Source organism: Schistocerca cancellata, chromosome 1, assembly GCF_023864275.1.
Source record: "Schistocerca cancellata isolate TAMUIC-IGC-003103 chromosome 1, iqSchCanc2.1, whole genome shotgun sequence".
Classification (NCBI taxonomy): domain Eukaryota; kingdom Metazoa; phylum Arthropoda; class Insecta; order Orthoptera; family Acrididae; genus Schistocerca; species Schistocerca cancellata.
The window spans coordinates 829,097,372-829,123,963 of NC_064626.1; the positions used below are offsets into that span (position 1 = coordinate 829,097,372).

Here is a 26,592-nt window from a genome sequence, read left to right on the forward strand (position 1 = left end):
AATTCAACATGTCATCTTTATGGTTAGTAGCAATCCATAGGTCACCAACTTGATAAAAGGATGGTAATTAAAAAAGTGAAACTAAGTGAAAGAATGTGCAAACAAAAAAGATGTGATGCTGTATACAAATGAATGACACACAATAGCAAAAGGCTTTAAACTACTGCAATGAACTTATGCCCAGAATAGAAAGTGCCCCATGAGGAAGCCTTTCAAACATAGTTTACTGTGAATCTGAAGATTATCATCCTAAGAATTATTATTGGGGCAATAGGTGGTTTCATTTCTGTTATGACAGCTTGGGGTTATCAGGTTTGGTGAACAGTGTAGTGGAGTATCTGAGATCAGACTTTAAAAAAGACTTCAGTAAAATGGAAATGACACTCGTGCCTCCCAAAGCAGTAGCATCCATCATAAAATCCATAAAATCTAAGTTTCTAGTGGATATGATTATACAACAACGAAATTAATCTAAGACTGCTCATGCGAGTTGACTTCTATCTTAAGTTATTTGTATAAGCAATAAGCGGAACATTTCCGGACTGGCTATAATTTGCTGAAGTTATGGCTTACAACAAGGGGAATAAAGAGATACCATCAAACTGTCAACCAGTATCACTTTTGCTGGATTTCTCAAAAATATTGGGAAAGGTTGGGTTCAAGCACTCTCCTTAAGCATCTGATTGCAAATAATATGTTGTCCAAGTCACAGTTTGAATTTCTTAGTGGTTCTAATGTAGAGAAAGCTGTTTACACTTTTTATGAAAAAAGTTCAAGGCAATCGTAAAATGCGTTTTAGACAGGCATGTGCCGAGTAAAAACAGAGACGGGAAAAACCCACCGTGGTTCAACAACAAAGTTAGGAAACTACTGCGAAAGCAAAGAGAGCTTCACTGCAAATTTAAACGCAGCCAAAACCTCTCAGACAAACAGAAGCTAAACGATGTCAAAGTTAGCGTAAGGAGGGCTATGCGTGAAGCGTTCAGTGAATTCGAAAGTAAAATTCTATGTACCGACTTGACAGAAAATTTTAGGAAGTTCTGGTCTTAGGTTAAATCAGTAAGTGAATCGAAACAGCATATCCAGACGCTCTGGGATGATAATGGCATTGAAAGAGAGCATGACACGCGTAAAGCTGAAATACTTAACACCTTTTTCCAAAACTGTTTCACAGATGAAGACCGCACTGCAGTTACTTTTCTAAATCCTCGCACGAACGAAAAAATGGCTGACATCGAAATAAGTGTCCAAGGAATAGAAAAGCAACTGAAATCACTCAACAGAGGAAAGTCCACTGGACCTGATGAGATACCAATTCAATTCTACACAGAGTACGCGAAAGAACTTGCTCCCCTTCTAACAACCATGTAGCACAAGTCTCTAGAGGAACGGAATGTTCCAAATGATTGAAAAAGAGTACAGGTAGTTCCAGGTTTCAAGAACGGTCGTCGAACTGATGTGGAAAACTATAGGCCTATATCTCTGACATCGATCTGTTGTAAAATTTTAGAACATGTTTTTTGCTCGCGTATCACATCATTTCTGGAAACCCAGACTCTACTCTGTAGGAATCAACATGGATTCCAGAAACAGTGATCGTGTGAGACCCAACTCGCTTTATTGGTTCATGAGACCCAGAAAATATTAGATACAGGCTCCCAGGTAGATGCCATTTTCCTTGACTTCCGGAAGGCATTCGATACAGTTCTGCACTGTCGCCTGATAAACAAAGTAAGAGCCTACGGAATATCAGACCAGCTGTGTGGCTGGATTGAAAAGTTTTTAGCAAACAGAACACAGCATGTTGTTCTCAATGAAGAGACATCTACAGACGTTAAAGTAACCTCTGGCGTGTCACAGGGGAGTGTTATGAGACCATTGCTTTTCACAATATATATATAAATGACCTAGTAGATAGTGTCGAAAGTTCCATGCAGCTTTTCGTGGATGATGCTGTAGTATACAGAGAAGTTGCAGCATTAGAAAATTGCAGGGAAATGCAGGAAGATCTGCAGCAGATAGGCACTTGGTGCAGGGAGTGGCAACATAGACAAATGTTATGTATAGTGGATACATAGAAAGAAGGATCCTTTATTGTATGATTATATGATAGCAGAACAAACACTGGTAGCAGTTACTTCTGTAAAATATCTGGGAGTATGTGTACGGAATGATTTGGAGTGGAATGATCATATAAAAGTAATTGTTGGTAAGGTGGGTGCCAGATTGAGATTCATTGGGAGAGTCCTTAGAAAATGTAGTCCATCAACAAAGGAGGTGGCTTACAAAACACTCGTCACAAGATTATTTGGTAAGCGTGATAGTGTTACGGAGATGTTAAGCAAACTCAAGTGGCAGACTCTGCAAGAGAGGCGCTTTGCATCGCGGTGTAGCTTGCTGTCCAGTATTTGAGAGGGTGCGTTTCTGGATGAGGTATCGAATATATTGCTTCCCCCTGCTTATACCTCCCGAGGAGATCACGAATGTAAAATTAGAGATATTTGAGTGCGTACGGAGGCTTTCCGGCAGTCGTTCTTTTCGCGAACCATACGCGACTGGAACAGGAAAGGGAGGTAATGCAGTGGCACGTAAAGTGCCCTCCGCCACACACTGTTGGGTGGCTTGTGGAGTATAAATGTAGATGTAGATGTAGCTTGCCTCCTGCTGTATGGTCTTTTCTAGAAGGGATTGCTCTGGTAGAGAGCTTTGAACATATTATTTTAGAGGTTGGGCAACTGCAGCCAAAGTTGCATGTGATGAATAAAATCTTCCACACTGGCTGTTGAATTACTTTTTCTAAAATGTCGTGACAGGTTTCGCACCATTGGAGCACGTCTTCACGTGACAGGTTTATTTATTATTTTCTTAAACAGTCATCATGCAGCAAATTAAATGCTTCGAGCCAAGCCCCATCTTGGAAGTTTTGAAGATAACATTTGTAGTCTTGAACCATATTAGGAAATACTCTGTCAAACCCTCTTTTGATATGCACCTTCATGAAATTTGATGAGGCCAATGAAGTTGTCGTGTCCTCACTCAAAGCATTTTCAGTTGGATTTACTGAAATTGAATCTCCTCTTAAACAATACCTACTCTGGTTTTGTTCCAAAGCTAAGAAAATGCCCATTGTGCTGCCATCTCAGAAGAGACAACTTAAGTCAGGATTGTATCTTCACGTCCACCTACCACTGTTAGAGGAGAATCACACTTTGCTGTTGTGAATTAATTGTACGTAATGTAACTGCCGTCTGTGTCACTTCTGCTGTGCAGCGAGCTACGTTAATTTAAGTATGAACTGTATTTTTCTTACTTGTCACTTCTTTTTCCGTGTGTTTTTGCTTTTAGGAAGCTTTAATTGTTGAGTGCCAGTAATAGTGTTCCACAGATTTCGTGTTTGTTTTGAATACAGTCAGATAGAGTCCCTTTAGTAAACCATAGTGCCAGTAGTGCTAGTGTTTGTTTTCAATACGGTCCAGAGACAGGTAGTGCTATTTTCATTGTTTTCTACAAGAAGTGTCTAGTAACCACAGTTTAGTCAACTATCAGCTGCCTTTAGTGAATTAGCAGTCTAGTGAAAAGTTTATTAACTCTCTACAGTAAATTGATTTCTTAGGATGGATAGGATGTGTGACTGCTGTGTACGGACGCAGGAGGAGCTGGCCGCTGTTCGCAAACAGCTGAATGTGTTGATGGCCGCGGTCAGCCGTCTACAGGCTGCTGCCTCGGAGTGTAGCGGTAGTGGGGAGTCTGGTGCGTTGCATGGTACACCCCAGGTGTTACATGCTGTCGAGACATCTTTGTGGGTACCGGGCGCGGTTGAGCCACCCTCTCCCCAAGGGGAGTGGCGGGTTCAGCGGCGTTCGCAGCGCATGAGGCGGAGGGTCAATGTGGAAGCTGGCCTTGTGGCGTTGCCCGCTCTGCCTGTGAGTGGACATGTGGCCGGTCCTTCAGCAAGGTCCAAGCAGGCACACGGGAGGAGGGGTTTATTAGTTATTGGGAGCTCCAACTTTAGGCGGGTGATGGAGCCCCTTAGGGAAATAGCGGAAAGGTCGGGGAAGCAGGCCAGTGTTCACTCTGTCTGCTTGCCGGGGGGTCTCATCCGAGATGTGGAGGAGGCCCTGCCAGCGGCGATAGAGAGCTCTGGGTGCACCCGACTGCAAATTGTTGCTTATATCGGCACCAATGACTCCTGCCGTCTGGGTTCAGAGGTCATCCTCAATTCGCACAGGCGTTTGGCAGAGTTGGTGAAGGCGGAAAGCCTCACTGACCCTGAATAGGTCAGGCGTGCACTACACGCAGGAAGTGGCTACAAGGGTAGCGGAGTACGTGTGGAGTGCACATGTGGGTTTTTTAGGCTAGAGAATTCCCTCCCAAGGCCCGACAAGATGCCTCCTGAGACGCAGCAAGGTAGGAGTAGGCAAAATGCAACAGGGAATGACAATGTTAATGTGGTAATGTAAACTGCAGGAGCGTCTACAGAACGGTCCCAGAACTGCTCTCATTAATAAACGGTCACAATGCCCACATAGTACTAGGGACAGAAAGTTGGCTGAAACGAGACGTAAACAGTAATGAAATCGTAAACTCAGATTGGAATGTATACCGCAGAGACAGGCTGGACAGTAAAGGGGGAGGCATGTTTACAGCGATAAGAAGTGCAATAGTATCGAAGGAAATTGACGGAGATCCGAAATGTGAAATAATTTGGGTGAAGGTCACGGTTAAAGCAGGCTCAGACATGGTAATTGGATGTCTCTATAGGCCCCCTGGCTCAGCAGCTGTTGTGGCTGAGCACCTGAAGGATAATTTGGAAAATATTTCGAGTAGATTTCCCCACCATGTTATAGTTCTGGGTGGAGATTTTAATTTGCCGGATGTAGACTGGGAGACTCAAACGTTCATAACGGGTGGCAGGGACAAAGAATCCAGTGAAATTTTTTTAAGTGCTTTATCTGAGAACTACCTTGAGCAGTTAAACAGAGAACCGACTCGTGGCGATAACATATTAGACCTTCTGGTGACAAACAGACCCGAATTATTTGAAACAGTTAATGCAGAACAGGGAATCAGTGATCATAAAGTGGTTACTGCATCGATGATTTCAGCCGTAAATAGAAATATTAAAAAAGGTAGGAAGATTTTTCTGTTTAGCAAAAGTGACAAAAAGCAGATTTCAGAGTACCTGACGGCTCAACACAAAAGTTTTGTCTCAAGTACAGATAGTGTTGAGGATCAGTGGACAAAGTTCAAAACCATCGTACAATATGCGTTAGATGAGTATGTGCCAAGCAAGATTGTAAGAGATGGGAAAGAGCCACCGTGGTACAACAACCAAGTTAGAAAACTGCTGGGGAAGCAAAGGGAACTTCACAGCAAACATAAACATAGCCAAAGCCTTGCAGACAAACAAAAATTACGCGAAGTGAAATGTAGTGTGAGGAGAGCTATGCGAGAGGCGTTCAATGAATTCAAAAGTAAAGTTCTATGTACTGACTTGCCAGTAAATCCTAAGAAATTATGGTCTTATGTCAAAGCGGTAGGTGGATCAAAACAAAATGTCCAGACACTCTGTGACCAAAATGGTACTGAAATAGAGGATGACAGACTAAAGGCTGAAATACTAAATGTCTTTTTCCAAAGCTGTTTCACAGAGGAAGACTACACTGTAGTTCCTTCTCTAGATTGCCGCACAGATGACAAAATGGTAGATATCGAAATAGATGACATGGGATAGGGAAACAATTAAAATCGATCAATAGAGGAAATGCCGCTGAGCCTGATGGGATACCAGTTCGATTTTACGCAGAGCACGCGAAGGAACTTGCCCCCCTTATTGCAGCGGTGTACCGTAGGTCTCTAGAAGAGTGTAGCGTTCCAAAGGATTGGAAAAGGGCACAGGTCATCCCCGTTTTCAAGAAGGGACGTCGGACAGATGTGCAGAACTATAGACTTATATCTCTAACGTCGATCAGTTGTAGAATTTTGGAACACATATTATGTTCAAGTATAATGACTTTTCTGGAGACTAGAAATCAACTCTGTAGGAATCAGCATGGGTTTCGAAAAAGACAGTCGTGTGAAACCCAGCTCGCGCTATTCGTCCACGAGACTCAGAGGGCCATAGACACGGGTTCCCAGGTAGATGCCATGTTTCTTGACTTCCGCAAGGCGTTCGATACAGTTCCCCACAGTCGTTTAATGAACAAAGTAAGAGCATATGGACTATCAGACCAATTGTGTGATTGGATTGAAAAGTTCCTAGATAACAGAATGCAACATGTCATTCTCAATGGAGAGAAGTCTTCCGAAGTAAGCGTGATTTCAGGTGTGCCGCAGGGGAGTGTCGTAGGACCGTTGCTATTCACAATATACATAAATGACCTTGTGGATGGCATCGGAAGTTCACTAAGGCTTTTTGTGGATGATGCTGTGGTATATTGAGAGGTTGTAACAATGGAAAATTGTACTGAAATGCAGGAGGATCTGCAGCGAATTGACGCATGGTACAGGGAATGGCAATTGAATCTCAATGTAGACAAGTGTAATGTCCTGCGAATACATAGAAAGAAAGAAAGATCCCTTATCGTTTAGCTACAATATAGCAGGTCAGCAACTGGAAGCAGTTAATGCCATAAATTATCTGGGAGTACGCATTAGAAGTGATTTAAAATGGAATGATCATATATAGTTGATCGTCGGTAAAGCAGATGCCAGACTGAGATTCATTGGAAGAATCCTAAGGAAATGCAATCCAAAAACAAAGGAAGTAGGTTACAGTACACTTGTTCGCCCACTGCTTGAATACTGCTCCACAGTGTGGGATCCGTACCAGATAGGGTTGATAGAAGAGATAGAGAAGATCCAACGGAGAGCAGCGCGCTTCATTACAGGATCATTTAGTTATTGCGAAAGCGTTACGGAGATAATAGATAAACTCCAGTGGAAGACTCTGCAGGAGAGACGCTCAGTAGCTCGGTACGGGCTTTTGTTGAAGTTTCGAGAACATACCTTCACCTAAGAGTCAAGCAGTATAGTGCTCCCTCCTATGTATATCTCGCGAAGAGACCATGAGGATAAAATCAGAGAGATTAGAGCCCACACAGAGGCATACCGACAATCCTTCTTTCCACGAACAATACGAGATTGGAATAGAAGGGAGAACCGATAGAGGTACTCAGGTACCCTCCGCGACACACCATCAGGTGGCTTGCGGAGTATGGATATAGATATAGATGTAACTTTACCGTGCTTCAATACAGAGCCATGATTTCTGGTCACCTGGTAGCCCCATGTACACCGTGGCAATCATAATCTTCCAACACAAAGTTGATGTCACTATAGTTAAAATTGGAAGTTTTCTGGTAGATGTGATCCTTGTCTAGAGGCTCGGACACAAATGAGTGTTACTGCGGAACCCACATGGTAAGCACTACTATGTTGATTCCCTTTTAGTGAGACTAAGATGATGTTGAGACCAAGCTTGGCAAGGATCACGCTACCATCCAGGTTGTTTGGTTACTGGAAGTTAATGTCAGTGCCATTGATACTGACTGGTCCAGCGCATTGAAGTTCTAGTAAGGGTTTTCCTGCACCATAAGTATGTTGTCTGCATATTCTGCGCGCATTAGGTATTAAAATTCGTTATTGATGTATGATCTCATAGAGTTGAGCGATATGATAATTAGCATTGAAAAAAATTAATTTTGTTGTTTTGTGTTCCTGATTTGAATGTGCTCAGTAGTGGTAAAAAGGAATAACCACTCATGTGAACTAGTGTTTCCCAAGTGTATCTAATGGTGGGTGTTGGCAGTCTTCAGGCATTAACCAAATTTTCTGCCTTCAATTGCTTGTAACCAAAAATAGTCAGGATGGAAAGTTATGGTAACTAGTGACATAGTGATCATGGACCTGTATTATGACTTTAGGTCATTTGTTGGCAAATTTCATGAAGTCTCCCTTGCAACCCATGCTGAATGAAGTAGTGGAAAATAAAAGATAATCTGGAGACAACAGGAATTTTGAAACATAAGCAAACCATGGGAAGGAAAATTAAATGAATAAATTTGAACAGCAGGAACAAAGAAAATTCTGCAAAAAAAAAAAAAACACACACACACACTCTTATTATTTATCAATCATTTTCTTTCTCTGTCATTGCTATTGCTTGTTAATCGAATCTCTTCTCTCCTATGTCCCTTATTTGTCCTCATTTCTATTCACATTTAAAAGAATTTACATTCTGGAGTTGTTCCTTCCTCAGTCTTATCCAACTGACCTGTACTCCATCTCTAGAGACATATGTGTGACCAGGATATTAAAACACCTATAATTTTTTGTATTTGTTTGATGATAATTCAGATATGAAGATGGTTTTCAGCTTATTGTCACTCTCTTAGCTTTACGTTTCAATTTTTGACTCTACTCTAATCTTTTTATTTAATGTATGTTTTTCACTGAGACCTAAAATTTATTAAGAGACTTTTATTTACTTATTTTGAATATATATATATATATATATATATATATATATATATATATATATATATATATATCCCCCTTCCCTCCACCCCTTACCTGTTTTTGATTTTGCCATTGAGTGATCATTTGTTTCTTTCCAGAACTGCTGTATAATTTTTAACAACGGGTGCTCTTTCTTGTTAGCTGTTCATTTCTGTTGCCACACATGTTTTTGTTCATTTCTATTCTCCCACTGATTTTTATATAACTTTGTGAAACTATAACTAAAGAAGCATTCCAGTCATCTGACTTGTTTGTTGATTGCTGGTCATTCCATCTGGACATATAGCACCCCAGTGCTTTGAATATGTTTCCTTTATGTATTTGCCACCATTTAATACCAGTGACACACTGTGATTAACTGCAGTCCATATGCTGCTGTTAATTTACCAATATTTTGATGGCTTGTGGCAGATGTGTGTGTCCTCTTCTTCCTTCACATAAAATCTGTGAAATAATGTGTTCCCCCAGCTGCCACTCCCTCCCTCCCTCCCTACCCCCCCCCCCCCACACACACACACACACACAAAATATCTGTCTCAAAATCAAGAAATATGTCATTTTTAAAATTAAAAGTTTTATTTTCTTTTCTTCACAGGGGAGGCAGTTAAGGCCACGTAGCCAGCCACCTTTGCCTGATGGTGATTTACTTGATCACCCTGCATTACATCATCTAGTTTTGGACCTAGCATCTCATTTGGAAGTTCGATCGCACTTCGTAGAAAGTGATGAAGTAGACTGATCGCCGGCCCCCATTGCTGTGACCCAAGATTCCAGCATTGTCACTGCTACAGCTGATAAAAGTGTCATCACCATCTTCATCTGCCACTATATCCTCATCAGCTAACGCCCATATTTTCACTCTGCCAATGATCAATTGGTAAAGGGTGAATGGGAAATGTTAATTCAGTTCCAGAGAAATCATCCTTTTCATAGCTTTAAGAAAAAATAATATATAAAAGTTGACCTTGGTGATGAGTTTGTTGATATTTGTTAAAAGTAATCAAAAGTTACCGAGCTTTGCAAGTTGCATAGAGATATAGCTCTCGCTGGAGGACATCCACTGACTCACAGGAGTTGTACTAGACGCTTTGCTTTGAGGGCAAGTGGGCTCAGTCAAATAGGTTATCCCAATGAAGCACTGCCATAACTGGGAAGTTGGGATTTCCAAGAGGCTGTGAGACTAACTGAGCCCATGCACCACATGTATTGCAGTGATACTAGTCAAATTTACAAAATGCGTGGAAGGTGAGTATGATATTTGTGCCGAAAATCTGTATGTGAATTGTTTCTTATGTTGTATACATAGTCCAGTTCGATTTAGGGGTGTGTTGGTAGTTTGAGAGCAAGTGATTCACTATTAAATTGAGTTAAGCCTTTTTTAAGACTGAGGAATGTTTCACAAGGAGTGGATGTTAACGCTGTACAATATTATTTTGCTAAAGACGTTAATGTAAAATTGAGAACACTTATACAACTACATGTATATATTTTGTATTGTTAGAATAGTAATGTTTAACTTCTTCAGGAACTGTCAAAGTTTTGAAGAACTGTTAAACAATTTCCAGCACACCCCAACATGTAAATACTGTATTTAAAGAGACAGTATTGTTGAGTTTTTGGGAACAAATTTTTGTGGCCCTCTGTGGCTTTTGTAACACTTATCTTCCACATTGGGCTGCTCATTCCTGCAGATATTGTTTTTGAATGAATATTTACTCTATCCTCAAAGATTTCTCTGGTTTTATAATTCAGGGATTAGTGTAAAAATGCAATAACCATTTCATACACATATGTAGATGATTTTATCTTAGTCTGTTCACCATCAGTAATTAACTTTCCTTTCTATGTTTTTATCATTGTAAAATTGTAATTCAATAAACTGTTGCTTTTCTGTGTTGGAGAAATAGAATTTAACTTTCTGTGAGCACTGTAATCCTGAGTCTGTTATATGATTATATTCTTCAGTTCTTTCATATTTTGTGTCATCTTTAGTTTTGACTGTGAATAAAATACACATTGAGGATCAGCTGGAGAAGCTGGCAGATAGAGAACTACACACAGTATGTTGCAGAAGCTAAATGTTAATTTGTTAGAGGTTGGTCTCATATCAGTTTCTGCTTAGACCAAAGTACCTATACAAATGCCTTGTGCATATGCAATATTTTGGTATTCATACATGCTACATTCATGAAGATAATTCTGTTACTGTTTCAAAGGGATTTAATTTTATAATCACCATTCAGTATTATCCTACATCTAGTACACACACACACACACACACACACACACACACACACACACACACACACACACACACTGTATTTATAATGCCTAAAATGTGTAGTTATGAGGTTCAGCAGCATTTTGTTGCCCTTTTATTTTACATTGTTATGTCTGCCACATCACTTTCAAATTGAATTTTCTTTTCTTTGTGTAGTAGTCACTTTATTTGGAGAAATCCAAATTTCTGTGTACTGTGCTATTTGGATCTGTAGTGATCAGTATGACAATTCAAAGAATCATTTTAGGCTAGAAAAGTTTTCTAGTAAGATACCTAGCAGATCTATAAGAATTGCTTTGCATGTGATTCTGTTTTCAGTTTACCTCAGCTACAGTAGTTAAAAAGTTTGCACAAAAGAAATTTTCTCTCTCTTTCAGACATGACAAACATAATAGTAAATAAATCACAGTAGTAGTATTTTGTAGCGTAGGTGAAAAGGTTTGTACCGTGAACACCACCAACATAACACCAGTTTTTATAATAAAGGCACTGGCCTTTTCCTCCTTCCATAATGTGCCTCCGTTATTTATGTACGTGCCGTCTAAATAAAAATATTGTGAAAGATGGGAAAGATTAGCATTCCCAGTAACTCTGTAGTGTTTTGAATACATAAGAGAAAAATTGTCAGATTGTTACATACTTCAGGAGATAAAAAGCTTTTCAGATTGAAAATAACACACAATATAGATACAATTTCTATTAATATATACTGTAATACAGCTGCTATGTGCTGTTTGATCTTTCTTAATTAGATTTCAACATATCATTTTTTGTATCATAACTGACTGACACCATTATCTGCTTGAGGGGTTTCAATAATCATTGCAACATATTAAATCAAATATTTAGCAGATACATTTGAAAAATACACTCACTATATAACAACAATAAATCATCCTTGTATTAACAGTAATGTTCCTTGCAGTATATATTGCTGGAGGAAAATCTCGCTGAATGTAGATATAATGCACAACTTTGACTAATTGCGCAGTTAGATCTTAGAGATTCCACAGCACCAAATTTCAGTTAATTTACTGAATTCCTAGAAACTGAATTTATTAAAAGCAAGTAAAGATACAAGCATCTTGTTATTTTGGAGACTTATTTTTATAAGATGTAAAACCTAGACACATCTTGTATCTAGGTAATAAAATATTGTATGAATAAGTGACACTGTGGAAAAAATACTTTACTGATATAACTGTTCAATATGTGATGATTTCCTGAATATCATCTAGTACTACTAACATGCATTGAAACTTGTTAATATCTCATATGTGGACCATGTGCCTTTTCAAAGTGCTTTTCCTCATAATTTGTAAGCTATTGTTTCTGGTGCTTTTTCATGCAAAGAGAAGTTCAGCTTAATGGTCCATTGTATGTTGCTGCAGCTTCTCTCCTGTCAGCGTGTGTCCTGCTTTTGACATTTACATTAAGAGAAAGTTTCCCTAAATAACGGGAATATATAAGAGATTAATTTGTCTTTCTATAAAATAGTACAAATGTCTGAAACTCTCCAAATAAAGTGACATACGTTACTTTTTGAAAATTGCATTCCTGAATGTAACACAAATCAAAAGGTTCTTTAAAAGTAGTAATATACTCTAAGCAGTAAAGTTTGTTTTATTCTAGTTATAAAATAGTCAGATATTTATTGTGTAATTATTTTGTCATGTCAGCGTGTTTATTTTGCCTTCCTTACAAATTGTAAACTGAAGTGTACAAATAATTGTTGTGCAAAAATAGTATGAAATATCTCCAAACAGAATAAATAACAATTTAACATGAAATTTGTTAGTATATGTATGCATATTTAGTAGCTAGTTTTCATCCATTATGTGTGTGCATTTACTGGTGGTCTTAGCTTCACCAGATTTTCAGTATTTTGTGGGAAGGTACTGTTTGTTATGCATTTCCTTGCAGCTGAAACGGTGCCAAAGAAGTGGGACCCATTGCTGTGTGTGTGTGTGTGTGTGTGTGTGTGTGTGTGTTTAAAATTAGGTCATTTCCTTGGCAGCTCTTCAGGTGGCTAGTCTGGTACAATAATAGTGCCATGTGCATCTGATGACTAAGTGTTTTTGGTGTTGTGATGCACAAAATATTGTACCACAGAACCTTAACTGATAATGGAAGCAAAATAGTGATTCAGCTCTGAAACTGTTTGATACAAATAGCTCAACACCTCATTAGTGTAGCTATGGGTTTAAAATAGTTGTACTTGAAACTGTTTAGTGGAGAGGTTAGTTAAACAGGTGATTTCCTGAAATAATCTGCATCAGCAAGTTAGCTATTCTGGAGAAGCACTCAGCACACGGTAGCAGACTTTGGTCATGGCAGTCAGTAGGCCAGGTGAGGTTAGCTACTGAAAGCCTTCTAACAACTGGTCTCTCTGTTCACTGTCTCTTTATACATAGCAGTTTATTTTTAGTTATTCTTATTTGCCTCTCAGAAACACACAAATAGAATGAGGGTAGTTCAGGTCATTAACCCTATTGGGCAAGTGGACAGGTGTTGCAGTTCTTTTTAATCATAATGTTGCATGTTTTATTCAGTATTAAAAAACGAAAATATGTTTGAAAGATGTTTAACTGCTAGTTGGCTTGTATTAAGTCATATATAAATGATTGATAATTCAGTGCTTCATATTTACTGGACTGAAACTGTATTAAATGGAACATTTGCTGAGGAACTATCACTTTGTTCTGACTTTTTGCTGAGTCTTGTAGCTTGCGCAACTAGAAGCATTTTATCCATGGGGAAAACAAAATTGCTTAGGGTGTGTGTTTCTCTTCTTGTTAAACCTGTCTGTAGCAACAGAATCTACAGAATATAACTTCTTATTTTGTGAACATTGTGTAATGTAAGTAACATAGAGAGATTCTGGAGTAAATCACAGTACAAATGACATTGATGGTGATTCAGATTTGACTTGTGGAAATTCATTGAAATGTGTTTCATTGTTTTAATTGTTACTGGTTATTTGTCGACAATTATTTATTTCTGTGTTTTTCTTTGTCCTTCCAAAATGTTTGCCATTAACATTTATTTTTTTATGTAGGAAGAACAGTAGTGTGTGGAAGTAACACATGATGTTGAGAATCTCAGCTGATTTTGAAATGTTTTTATGACAGGAGATAGCTTATAATAGAACTTAATGCAAAACTTTTCCATAAGCAAAACTGAACAGTAGACATGATGCTGATAGGTACCATTTATTTGTTTTGATAACAAGTTGTTATAAATACACATACACCGTGTTACACTATTTCATGGCACTTTGCAGGAAAAATATTTCATGAGGGGAGGGTGTCATTTACATCATGGCATAAATTGCTCCTCTTAAAGTATTTTAAGTGGAAAGGAAATGTAGCAACTCATTAATAAATAGTGAAAATTGACATCATTTCTTCCTTTTGTGACTACTGAACACTTTTGGTTGGCTATCATTGCTTTTACCATTGTTCGTGTGCATTCCAGCAAACAGAATAAAGTCAACAAATGTAGGTGTCATAGAAAGTTTAATGTGAATATCGACTTTGCACACAGAGATTATGGGCCATACATTGGGCTTCCAGCTGATATATGCTCCACAAGAAAGAGCAAAAATAAGAATTCAATAACTAAAAATAAAAATAAAAAAAATACACAGCTTGTTGCAGTTACTTGCATAAAATACTTTGTACTTTTTTGAAGTTACGTATTATGTATAGTAAGACTCTTTACTGACAGCCGGCCGTGGTGGCCGAGCAGTTCTAGGTGCTTCAGTCCAGAACAACGCGGCTGCTATGGTCGCAGGTTCGAATCCTGCCTTGGCCATGGATGTGTCTGATGTCCTTAGGCTAATTAAGTTTAAGTAGTTCTAAGTGTAGGGGATGGATGACCTCAGAAGTTAAATCCCATAGTGCTTAGATCCATTTGAACCATCTTTATTGACACATGACAATGAGACCATCTCGGAGCTAATGCGTATTCTTATACAATCATGTAAGTGTACTATGAACTGATTACCTGATGGAGAATTAGTGATGACATAACTAAAATGCATTTCTGTGGAAAACATATCTTCATACTCTTAGTACTTACATGTTGTTGATTTGTCATTGCTGTTGCTGCTGTTGCTTCTGCTACTACTACTACTACTACTACTACTACTGATGATGATGATGATTATTATTATTATTATTATTATTATTATTATTATTATTATTGTTATTTTGAATAGCCTGGTGAATAATTGTCGACATAACACAATATTAGCATTTGAGATAAATTTTTCTTAACCAGATTTTGTTGCCTGCAGTTAAAACACACTCTTCCAGAGCAGGAGAAGATAGTAATCATTTCTGAATTCAGTACTTTGGCGTAAGTCTTGTGTGAAATTTGCAGCTCCATGAATGTAGTATGCTAATGATGTGACTCCTGCAGACCATTAAAAATAGTGTATAATGTCAAAAAATGTTAATCTCAGAACACCAATAAATATATGGGTATACAATGTACTCTCGATGACCATGTTTCTTTGCAGGGTAATGGTTAGCAGAGGACCATTGAATAGAGTGAATCATGTGCTAATATTTAATTTGGCTTTTAAATCACTTTGTTTTATCGTACTAAGCAATATGGTATCACCAGATTACAGAGTTTTGATGGAAGTTAATGGTTGGCCTTCTTGAATTAGTCAAAAATGTAGTGTGGGCTGCAGTAGTGATGCATGTGAGCTAAAGAAAATATAAAATAAATTTGACATCACAAATGACATAAATCTCTTATCCTCATAGTAGTCAAAAGACTGTAGAATAGTTAAAAGACTGACACTGTCTGTACTCTTTCGTGTAGTAAGAGAAAAACTGTCATCACCTGAATGTTAGTTTAAAGAACTCAGTGCTTTATTAACCATGGGCGTATTGGAAATTTTATGCATTTACCTTTCTCTGACCTTCACACTGACGTAAGTCCAGTTATAGCAGTACATACAGTTTTATGTGGATTCCAAACCATGGTGCAACTCAGCATTTTTCACACTAACAAACATTCCTAGATGTGGAAGAAGTGAAAGGCGACATATTAAAATCATAGGACTCACAGGGGTTTGACTCCCAGACCTTAGGATTAGTTTTCTGGCATGTTACCACTGAGCAAATAAACTATAAAGAAACTGAAGGCCAGTGTGATCCTTCAGTGCAGATCATGGCAAGTCAGTTGATAACCAATGATCATATTCTGTTGTCTGATTCTTATTCAAACTTCAGTGACATATGTGTATGTGAGACGCTATAGTCTTTGGCAATATAAAACCTAGTGTCGCACATAATGAATATGTAGCATAATTGTTTCTTGTTCCAGAATGTTTTGAGTTGAGCTGCCTGTAATAAATTGTAGATACTGTCCATGGCAGTAGTTATTTTACAAAAAGAGCAGCACTCAAAGTTATACCTTTTTTAAGTATTTGTGGAGCTCTAGTGGAAAGAATGTCAAAGTTAATTTTCTTCACGATACCATATCTTTCTTAGCCTGTCAATTCAGTGACTGAACATCTCTTGAGATTTCAGCTGTCAGTGACTGGTTTATGCTTACTCTGTAGCCAATAAAAATTTAGAACTTGGAGCTGTTTGGAATTTCATCTCTTGGGTAAATATTCAAAGACTGTTTAATGTCGTTATGTGTAGATATTGTTGTAACAACTTCATCAAATAGAGATTTTGAAAATGTAGTTGTTCCATAATTTGACATATTTAATCTGTTCTTTGTGTTGCTCATGATCATGCGTGAAAATGATTCCTTCATTTTTCACAAAGAAATATGAGTTTTAAAAGTACTGTAATTTACTAAATGCTGGTTCTTTTATTTTTGTATGTTTATGAGACAACACTGTCAATAGATAAAAAGAGGAGAAAAATAACACTGAACAACAAATTTGAGGTGAAAGTGTGTAAATTGCATGATTTTGAGCTAGTTTTGTTTGTTTCAGTATAAAATGATACAAAATCATCATCTTCATAAATATTTAGCTCTGGTTTTTTAAAAAAGTAATCTACATTTTTGTATAAATAACTCACTAACTAAATATTAACTCATGTTCCAAGATTCAGCATAACAAATTTTAAGTGAATAATTACTTGAATTGTGTTATGCATTGGTAAATTTCAGTGCCATTCTGGAAGTACAAAAATAAAATTTTAAGAAAAAATGAAGATATTATTACATGAATGAAAATGCTTTGTAAGTCTACTTTGTACCAGAACTGTGTAAAGCACAAAAGAAAATATATAAATTAACTGGTCACAAATATATATATAAAGGATTACAAATGTTAAATGTCCATACGTACAATATATACAATTACATATTTTGTTCGGAGATAAATTCAGATGATGACCATTTTTGCTTGGCTTGACGTTTATACACATACTCGGGAAATTCCCTTATGACAGTCCAGCAGTAATCTGCTAAAATAGTAGGGCTCCACTTTCTGGCATACCTCTTCTCAAATGTGGCAATATCTTGTTGAAATCGCTCCCCATGTTCATCACGTACTGCACCACATCTTTGGGGAAGAAGTCAAGATGACTATGTAAGAAATGCATTTTCAATGACATGTTGCAACCAAGTTTTTCATAAGATGACAACATGTTATCTACAATCTTCTTCTAATTTATTGCTCCTTTGTTCCCTAATAACTGTAAACAGACTGTCTTAAAACATTCCTATGCATGCTTCTCATCACCTTGTATAATTCCATCAAAAGTGTGGTCTCCAAAAAGCTCTCAAATCTGTGGGCCTACAAAGATGCCCTCCTTTACTTTGGCATCACTTAAGTAAGGGAATTTTTGCCTAAAGTACTTAAACGCATCACCATCTTTGTTCATTCCTTTAACAAAGTTTTTCATGAGACCCAACTTGATGTGCAAGGGCAGGAGCAGAATCTTTTTAGGGTCTACTAGAGGTTTACTCTTATTGTTCTTGATACCTGATTGAAGAGATTTTCTGGTGGGCCATTCATGTTTACTGTAATGAGATGCACGAGCTCGGCTATCCCATTCACAGAGAAAGCAGCAATATTTAGTATACCCTAACTGCATACCTAATAGCAGTGCAACCACTTTCAAGTCACCACAAATCTGCCATTGAGAGTCATTCTACTGATAGCTTCTAGTAAAATTTTCATACTTTGGTATGACTCTTTCATATGCGCACTATGCCCAACTGGAATAGAAGTGTTGTAACCACGACTGGAATGGTCGCGGGGTGGCCGCTAAAGCGCGGTGGACCAAACAGAGAGTGGCCCGCGAACAAACAAATGAACAGAAAGGACGGACACAAAACAACGATGGATGATTGAGAGAGACCTTACGACAACAACATGCAAAAACCAACGGAGTGGCAGAGACAACCAAACAAATCCAAGACATCCACTAGTAACTAAAACAAAGAATGGTAAACACGATGTCTGTTGTCAAGGCGGTATGTTGAGATTCACGCAACGATTAGGCTCGCTGGCCAAGCAAGAGCCAGGCGCTTAAATACTCTATCGGGGGTGCCGCTATTGGCTGCTGGAACCATGTGTTCCACTGTGGCACCCTCACACTAAATGCAAGCCAGGAGGCGCACGCCGCCACAGCTTATGACACGATGGTGTAGAGACCGCTAGGGGTCTTCTACGTCCATGACGCCTGGCAGGGATTCAAATTCTGCGGCGCATGGTACCAGATCCCTCCCTCCGGAAACTTGCACGTAGGGGCGGAAACGCCGCAGACGGTGCCGAGGTGGGCGGCAGTGGGGCAAGGAGTCGGGGTCATCAACCGCTATTGGCGGGGAGGAAGGGACACCCGAGGTATCCATGACAGCCGATCCAGAGTCCAGGGCGAGGGAGGGATCCGTCAATCCAACTGTGGGTGGAGAGGGCTGGCGGCAAGCCCATGGGGAGATGGCAACCAGGTGCAGGGACAGTGACTCCAGAACCACGTCCACACCCAAAGGAGGTAGGGGAAGAAGCAGTGGCGTGAGTCCTGCGGGGGCACACGGGCGGAGCTGGTTGTGATGGCGGCGCTCCAACCCTTTCGACATCTGCACTGACATCACACGCCGCCCATGGGCCATGACGACCATGGCGGGTGTCCAATCCCCCTTGCGCCCATACTCGTGGGCCCACACGGCCGTGCCAGGGGCATATCGCTGTGAGGGCCAGGAGTGGGGGCGGGTGGGGGATGGCATTAGCAAATGGAGCAGGGTCTGCGGCTGTCGCCCATGAAGGTGCTCTGCCGGACTGCGTCCGTCAATTGGCGTAGTGCAGTAGGTTCTCAGAAACAGGGTGAGGGCCGACATGGTTGGAAATGTGCCGACCGCCTTGGTCAACTGGTGTTTAAAAGTGCGGACAAGCCTCTCCGCTGCACCATTGGATGAAGGGTGGAAAGGGGGGGTACGGATATGTTTGATACCGTTGGCATGACAGAAGTCATGGAAGGAGGACGCCGTGAATTGGGGACTGGTATCGGAGACCAACGTGTGTGGCAGGCCCTCAGTGGTGAGAACCTGGGCCAGGGCCGTGAGTGTAGCCTCCGTGGTGGTGGATACCGTGTGGACAACATATGGTTATTTGGAGTAGGCATTAACGATGAGTAACCGCATGGACCCCAAAAACGGGTCCGCAAAATCGATATGGATGCGATCCCAGGGCCGGCAAGGCACAGGCCAGGGTGCAAATGACTGAGGGGAGCTTGCCTGGTCACGCGCACAGAAAGTGCACCCACGGACCAGACGATCAATATCGCCATCGATGCCTGGCCAATACCCATGCCGGCGAGCCAAAACTTTCATACGGGACATACCCCAGTGCCCGCGGTGTAACAAACTGAGCACCCGAAGCCACAATTGCAGAGGGATGTCCACCCGATGGGCAACCAACACCGTGGCCAACAGTAGGACATCATTGACCAAGGGGAGCCTGTGGGACAGGTGGCGCCAGGGGCTGAAATCAGACTGCATCCGAAGAGTAATGGAGAACCAACTGCAAGACAGTGTTGTGGCAGTTAGCCGCAGCAATGTGAGCAACCATGAGAGGCAGACCGTCCAGTGCATCCCAGCGGGCAGAATCAATGTGAAAGCAGAAGACCTCCTGTTAGTCAAAGGCAGGATCGGGGCCTGCTGGGAAACGTGACAAAGCGTTCGCATTAGCTTGGTGGGCGGTGGGCTTGTACTGCATGGTGTAAGCGTAATTACATAAAAACAATGCCCAGCGCTGGAGACGTTGAGCCGTGTGCTCAGGAAGGTGAGAGTGGGGTCCGAAAAGTGTAACCAAGGGTTTATGGTCCGTCAGGAGGGTGAACTTTGCCCCAAAGAGATAGGTGTGAAATTTTTGGACGGTGAACACCATCGCCAGGGCCTTCTTTTCAATCTGGGAGTAGTTCCGTTGTGTTCAGGTCAACGTCTTGGAGACATAAGCGATGGGCTGTTCGGAGCCATCGGCATCCCAGTGCGTGAGGACAGCCCCAATGCCGTATGCCGATGCATCAGCTGCCACAACCAAGGGGCGGTACGGAGAGAAGAGAGTAAGGCAAGGGGTGGACTTCAGTATCGCCTTTAAACGGAGAAAAGCCTGGTCACAGGCAGGAGTCCAATCAAAGGGTAGCCCTTTGTGATGCAAGTGATTGAGGGGTCTAGCAATGGAGGCAGCCTGGGGCAAGAACTTTTAATAAGTAACCTTGCCCAAAAACATGTGGAGTTCAGATAAGTCCTTGGGACGAGGAAGGGCCTCAATGGCCGCGACATTATGACCGAAAGGGTAAATGCTTTCATTGCTAAGCCAGTGGCCTAAGTATTCCACATCTGGTTGAAAAAAACAACACTTGTCCAGCCGACAGCATAAACCAGCAGATTGCAGAGCGTGAAATAAGGCACTGAGGTTTTGCAAATTTTCCTGGCGGGAACACCCAGTGACCAAGATGCCATCCAGATAAATCACACCGGCAGGGATAGGCTGTGTAAGCTGCTCCAGGAATCGCTGGAAAATGGCCGGCACCAAAGAGACACCAAGGGAATGTGCTTGTACTTATACCATCTGAAAGGCGTGTTGATAACCATGATGTTCTGAGATTCGACATCCAAGGGCAACTGGTGGTATGCCTCAGCTAGGTCGATCTTTGAAAAATACTCTCCCACGGCAAGCTTGGTGAGAGGTTCTTCCTGTCGGGGAATGGGGTGAGTGTCAACGAGGGACTGAGCATTGACTGTAGTACCGAAGTCCCCACTCAGCCGAAGGGACCCATTGGGTTTCCGTATGACTACCAATGGCGTCGCCCAGGCACTGTAAGTTACAGGCTCCAGAACGCCAGCAGCCTGGAGCCGATCAAGTTCCTGCTAGACTGCCGGCTGTAAGACCACCGGAAGGGGCTGGGCCTAGAAAAAGCGAGGCTGAGCATCCGGCCGTAGGGTGATGTGCACCTGAAAACTGGAAGCACACCCGAGATTCATTACAAACAATGACGCAAAAGCGGAGTACAGACCGTCCAAGTCCTGAAAAGGAACAGCCATGCAAATGACCTTAACTTCATCTGAAGTTGAAAAGCCAAACAGTTGAAATGTATCCAGGCCAAAAATATTCGAAGCCGACGGATGGTCAGCGACAAAGAGGGTAAGGAGCCAGGAAACAAACTTGTACGTCGCCTGGTTGACGAACTGCCCACGAAGGGGAATGGAACTGTGTCCATAGGCGACCAAACAGGGAGAGCGAGGTGACAACTCAGGAGAGCCCAGTCGGGTATATGTCGCCATATTAATCAGGGAGACGGTGGCCCCAGTGTAGACCTGAAAACTGACATCCTCCGTGAAAAGGCAGAGCGTGAGGAAAAGCTTCCGCGCTGATGGGTCATCCTGTGGAACGACCAATTGCAGAGCATTGACTGTATCTTGAGGCCCAGGAGGGGCAGGACTGAAGCAAGTCGAGCGACTATGACAAACTGATTGTATGTGGCCCTCCTTGTTACACAGTGTGCACGTTTTCCAGCGGTGAGGACAATCAGCTCGTTAATGTGCAGTAAAGCACTGTGGGCAAGATGGAAGTCTGCTGCATGACCGGTGACGAGGGGCGACCGAAGGCCCCGATGCCGTAGAGAGTTCAGACAACGAGTAGTCCCGAAGATGCTGGCCTCTGTCGGCTGGGCCTCGTTGACATCATGAGGGCAGAACCCGCCGTGATGCCATGATTGCCGTCGTGCCATAAGACGCTCGTTACATGCTTGAACAATTTCAAAGGAGTGGGCAATGCGGAGAATCTCTTCCAAGGAGGGGTTGTCGAGTTTCAGCACTGCAGTATGGACCTCAGGATCGAGAGCCAGCTGAACCGCCACATCCCGGATCAGGGAGTCCGCATACGAAGCTTTACACTGCTGATTGGTGCACGTAAAATCGCATCGACGGCTGAGACCCTGCAAGTCCGTGACCCAGGAATGGTACGATTGACCAGGTTGTTATGGTACTGGTGGAACTCTACTGAGAGGCGACCACATGGTAGCAATGGGAATAATAGTTTGTCAGCAAAAGGCACATCGCCTGGAAAGAGAGAGCCACTGGATCAGAAAATGGTGCTAACTTATGGAGAAGAAAGAACGAGTCTGGGGAGGCCCAAGACAAAAACGACCACTACAAGGAGTCATCCGTGACTTGAAAAGCCGGGAAATGCTGTTTCAGCTGATGTAAGTAAGTTACCAAGTCCTCTTTAGCGTCATTGAAGGGTGGAAATGATGGTGGACGTGGGAAAGCATCTGACACCCAAGGACTCGGAAGCTGTTGTGGTAACGCGTCCCGGGCATCGACTTTGTCCATTAGCAACTGCAGTGACTGTTGTAAGATGTCTAACTGGAGCTGCTGCTGCTGCATGAGCTGCTGCCGTTGCTCCAGATGACAGACCAACTTTGTCTCCATGCTACCAACTACAACCGTTGTACCTTGTTGCCAAAGATATTGTAACCGTGACCGTTCCGATTGCGGTGTGGCCAAGAAAGCACGGGGGACCAAACAGAGAGTGGACCACGAACAAACAAACGAACGGAAACGATGGACACGAAACAATGATGGACGATGCAGAGAGACCTTACGATGACAATACGCAAGAAGCAACGGAGTGACAGAGACAACCAAACGGATCCAAGATGTCCACTAGTAATGAAAACAAAGAATGCTAAACACGATGTCTGTTGTCGAGGCGATATGTCAAGATTCACTGGATCAGACATGCTGGCTGTGCAAGAGGCAGGCGCTTAAATACTCCATCGGGGGTGCCGCTATTGGCCACTGGAACCACGTATTTCACTGTGGCGCCCACACACTAAATGTGGACCAGGAGGCTCGCACCGCCACAGCTTACGGCGCGATAGTGCAGAGACCTCTAGGGGCCTTCGACGTCCATGATGTCTGGCGGGGATTCAAACTCTGCAGCACGCGGTACCAGAAGAAGGAAGCCATTACCAATATGTAAAAGTACTGCTTTTAAGCTCTACTTTGGCGAATAAATAAAGAGTCTCCAATCAGTGTTGTAATTAATTCTGAGAGCCGTCATTAGACCATGTATGCCTACGCATGCCAGAATATCTTGTATGTTAAAAAAAGAAGTGAATTGTTGCTCGCTTCTGTGGTAGAATGAAACATTTACATTGCTTTTCAGAAAATTGTGCTGCTGCAATCTTGATGCTAAAATTTCAGCCTTAGCTTTAGAGCTCCAAATCTCTAATGAGATCACTTAACTCATTTTGAGCCAATTTTTGTGGATCATCAGTTGATTATATATTTGCAAGAAACTCTGAATCTTATCTACATCTACATTTATACTCCGCAAGCCACCCAACGGTGTGTGGCGGAGGGCACTTTACGTGCCACTGTCATTACCTCCCTTTCCTGTTCCAGTCGCGTATGGTTCGCGGGAAGAACGACTGTCTGAAAGCCTCTGTGCGCTCTCTAATTTTACATTCATGTACATCTTTACATTCATGTACATCTTATGATGTACATGGTTCAGGACATTCAGAATCCCCATCAGAAGTAATCTCATACTCTGTCAGTAGTTCATGTATTGGCAATCCTTCCCCATGTAGAACTAGATGTATGACAGATGGAATGTTAGGATGGATCACTGTCCGCTTCTTCTTAGATATTCCCTTCTTGATAGGAGGAACCATACAATGTCAGGTTACAGACAGAGAGTATTGAAAGAGATTAAAACAGAATAGTTCCATAATGTCTGTAGCAGTATCCAAAGAAATAAAATTTGTGTGTTTCATCAGAACATTAGAGGATTGAAAAATAAGATAGATGAGCTTCTTGTATGCCTAGAAAATGGGGTAAATTCTGAAGGTATAGATGTTTTGTGTCCCTCTGAACACCATGTAACCATAGGGATAGAGAACTTAAATTTAAGGGATTACAGATTAGCATCTTATTCATGTAGAATCAACATGGAAGAAGGAGGAGTTGCTACTTATATAAAAACTGGACACACAGTCAAAAATATTGAAACAAATAGTTTTTGTGTAGATCAGATCCTTGAAGCATGTGCTTGTGAGTTGCTACTGCAATATACTTCTCTAGTAATTGTAACAATCTACCTCAAGGTAACTTTCAGCTTTTCATGAAAAATCTAGTGGCATTGTTGAGCTACCTGTCATAGAAAAAGAAGCAGTTAGTGGTTTGTGGTGATTTTAATGTAGATTTCTTAAAAGATATGGATAGGAAAAATGAGCTAGAATCTTTGTTTGGTTGTTTCAATCTAGTATCTGTTGTAAATTTTCCAACTCGTGTGCAGCAGGATAGTAGGTCGCTTATCGATAACATTTTCATAGAAAGTGCTCAGGTAGAAACAATTAATGTGTACCCAGTTGTTAATGAGCTATCTGATCATGATGCACAATTAATGGAAATAACACATATAGCACCTTACAGGCTTGAGGCAGGTTCATACAATTTGTGATGCTTATTGATGCAAACAGGATACCGAGTTTTAAGAGCAACCTAGAAAAGGTGGAATAGGATGAAGTATACACAGAAAATTATACTGATGCCAAATTTAGTTTATTCCACTGTAAATTTGTCTCAATATTTGAGAGTTTCATCCCTGAATTGTTACCCAAAAAACCATTACAAAGTCAAGTAAGCCATGGATTACTAAGGGAATTAAGATATTGTGTAAGAGGAAGAGGGAAATATATGTACAGGACAGAATAAGTCAGGATCCGACATTACTTGCTCAGTACAAATGATACTGTAATATTTTAAGGAAAGTCAGTAAGAAGTTGAGAAGCTTATGTGTTCTGACAAAAATTAATATTGTGGATAATAAGATCAAAACTATATGGAATATTGTCAAATGGGAGACGGGGCAGCCTGACAGTGCACAGCATACCATAGCAATAAAGCAAAATGATGATGATGTGAGTGATAATTCACAAGTTGCAAGTATTTTAAACAATCACTTTCTGAATGTAGCAGCAAAAATAGAATTAAAGGATCCAGTTGAAGAAGCAAAATAATATGTTAAAAATGTCATTCCCAGGACTTTAGGCCTTTAGGAATAGCACCAACATTCCCCACTGAAATTAAGGGAATTATAAATATACTGAAAAGCAAGAGCTCATGTGGTGTTGATGGAGTCTCTAACACAATTTTGAAGTGTTGTTCTAATTTAATAAGTGGATTCCTTAGTGATACATGTAATGCTTCGCTGACACAGGGAATTTTTCCAGACGGATTGAAATATGCATTTGTCAAACCTCTTCATAAGAAAGGCGACAAGAGTGACTTAAATAATTATAGACCAATCTCATTGCTGACTTCATTTTCTAAACTATTCGAAAAAGGAATGTATTCAAGAATAATCTCACATTTAAGTGAAAAATAATTTACTGAGCATGTCACAGTTAAGATTCTGGAAGGGTTACTCGACTGAGAATGCTATCTACACATTTACCCATCAAAAAGTACAAACCCTAACTAAAAAATTATTGCCAGTTGGTATTTTTTGTGATCTTTCCAAGGCATTTGACTATGTGGATCATGTTACACTCTTAGAAAAACTCAGGTTTTATGGAATTGAAAGCTACACAAACAGCTGGTTTGAATCACACTTAACGAACAGAAAGCAAAAAGTTGTGCTGAATAACTCAAATAATGCTGGGAGGGTGGTAAATTCTAGGGAGTCCCACAGGGTTCAATTTCGGGTCCTCTGCTGTTCCTTATTCATGTGAATGAAAAAATTGTACCTCTAAATGTAGTTGTATGTGTAGAACTAAAAATTTCAGTAATATTAATATTAGCATTATTCATGTGTACATATGTATCTTGTAATTTGACTTTTTCCGCATCATATCAATAGAATAATCGTGAAAATGATCTGCAGAACATGACATTACTAAACTAAACAAAAGTAGCAGTCACTGATATGGTTAGTTGCCTCATGCCAGATCATGTGCACTGCAAAGGGCATTGAACGTCCTTTCCCATGCATCCAATTTCTGAGGTTGCTGGCACATGTGTTGCAGATCACATGTGGAGCCCACGGTTTATCCTGATCACCTATTTTGCACCCAAAATAACAACTGTCAGGTTTTTTAATCAATGGAGGTTTTGGCTGTTTTTGTGAAGCAAAAGTCACTTCTCCACACACACACATTGCAAAATGTGTCAGTACTGTTAACACAGACTCGTAGCATTTTTGTTCATTTCAATATCAGTCAACTTGAACAACTGGTAGTTAATCTGGAAACAAATGTGCAAAAATTATTACATGCATTAATAAAGTCACTGAAGTT

At 40.8% G+C, this 26,592-nt stretch overlaps 2 protein-coding genes across 3 annotated transcripts in view; both read left to right on the plus strand.

The window, feature by feature from the left end:
* LOC126188686 (protein SCAI) overlaps nt 1-12,584 on the plus strand; it is an 86,671-nt gene extending 74,087 nt beyond the window's left edge. For both annotated transcript variants that reach the window (XM_049930296.1, XM_049930303.1), the window contains exon 15: nt 9,116-12,584. In XM_049930296.1, the coding sequence (XP_049786253.1) occupies nt 9,116-9,259 (144 nt within the window). In that variant the 3' untranslated portion in view covers nt 9,260-12,584. The remainder of the gene's footprint in view (nt 1-9,115) is intronic.
* Nucleotides 12,585-12,854: 270 nt separating this feature from the next.
* LOC126188626 (titin-like) overlaps nt 12,855-26,592 on the plus strand; it is a 471,513-nt gene continuing 457,775 nt past the window's right edge. The window contains exon 1 of the mRNA XM_049930244.1: nt 12,855-13,150. Within this exon, the coding sequence (XP_049786201.1) occupies nt 13,132-13,150 (19 nt within the window). The 5' untranslated portion in view covers nt 12,855-13,131. The remainder of the gene's footprint in view (nt 13,151-26,592) is intronic.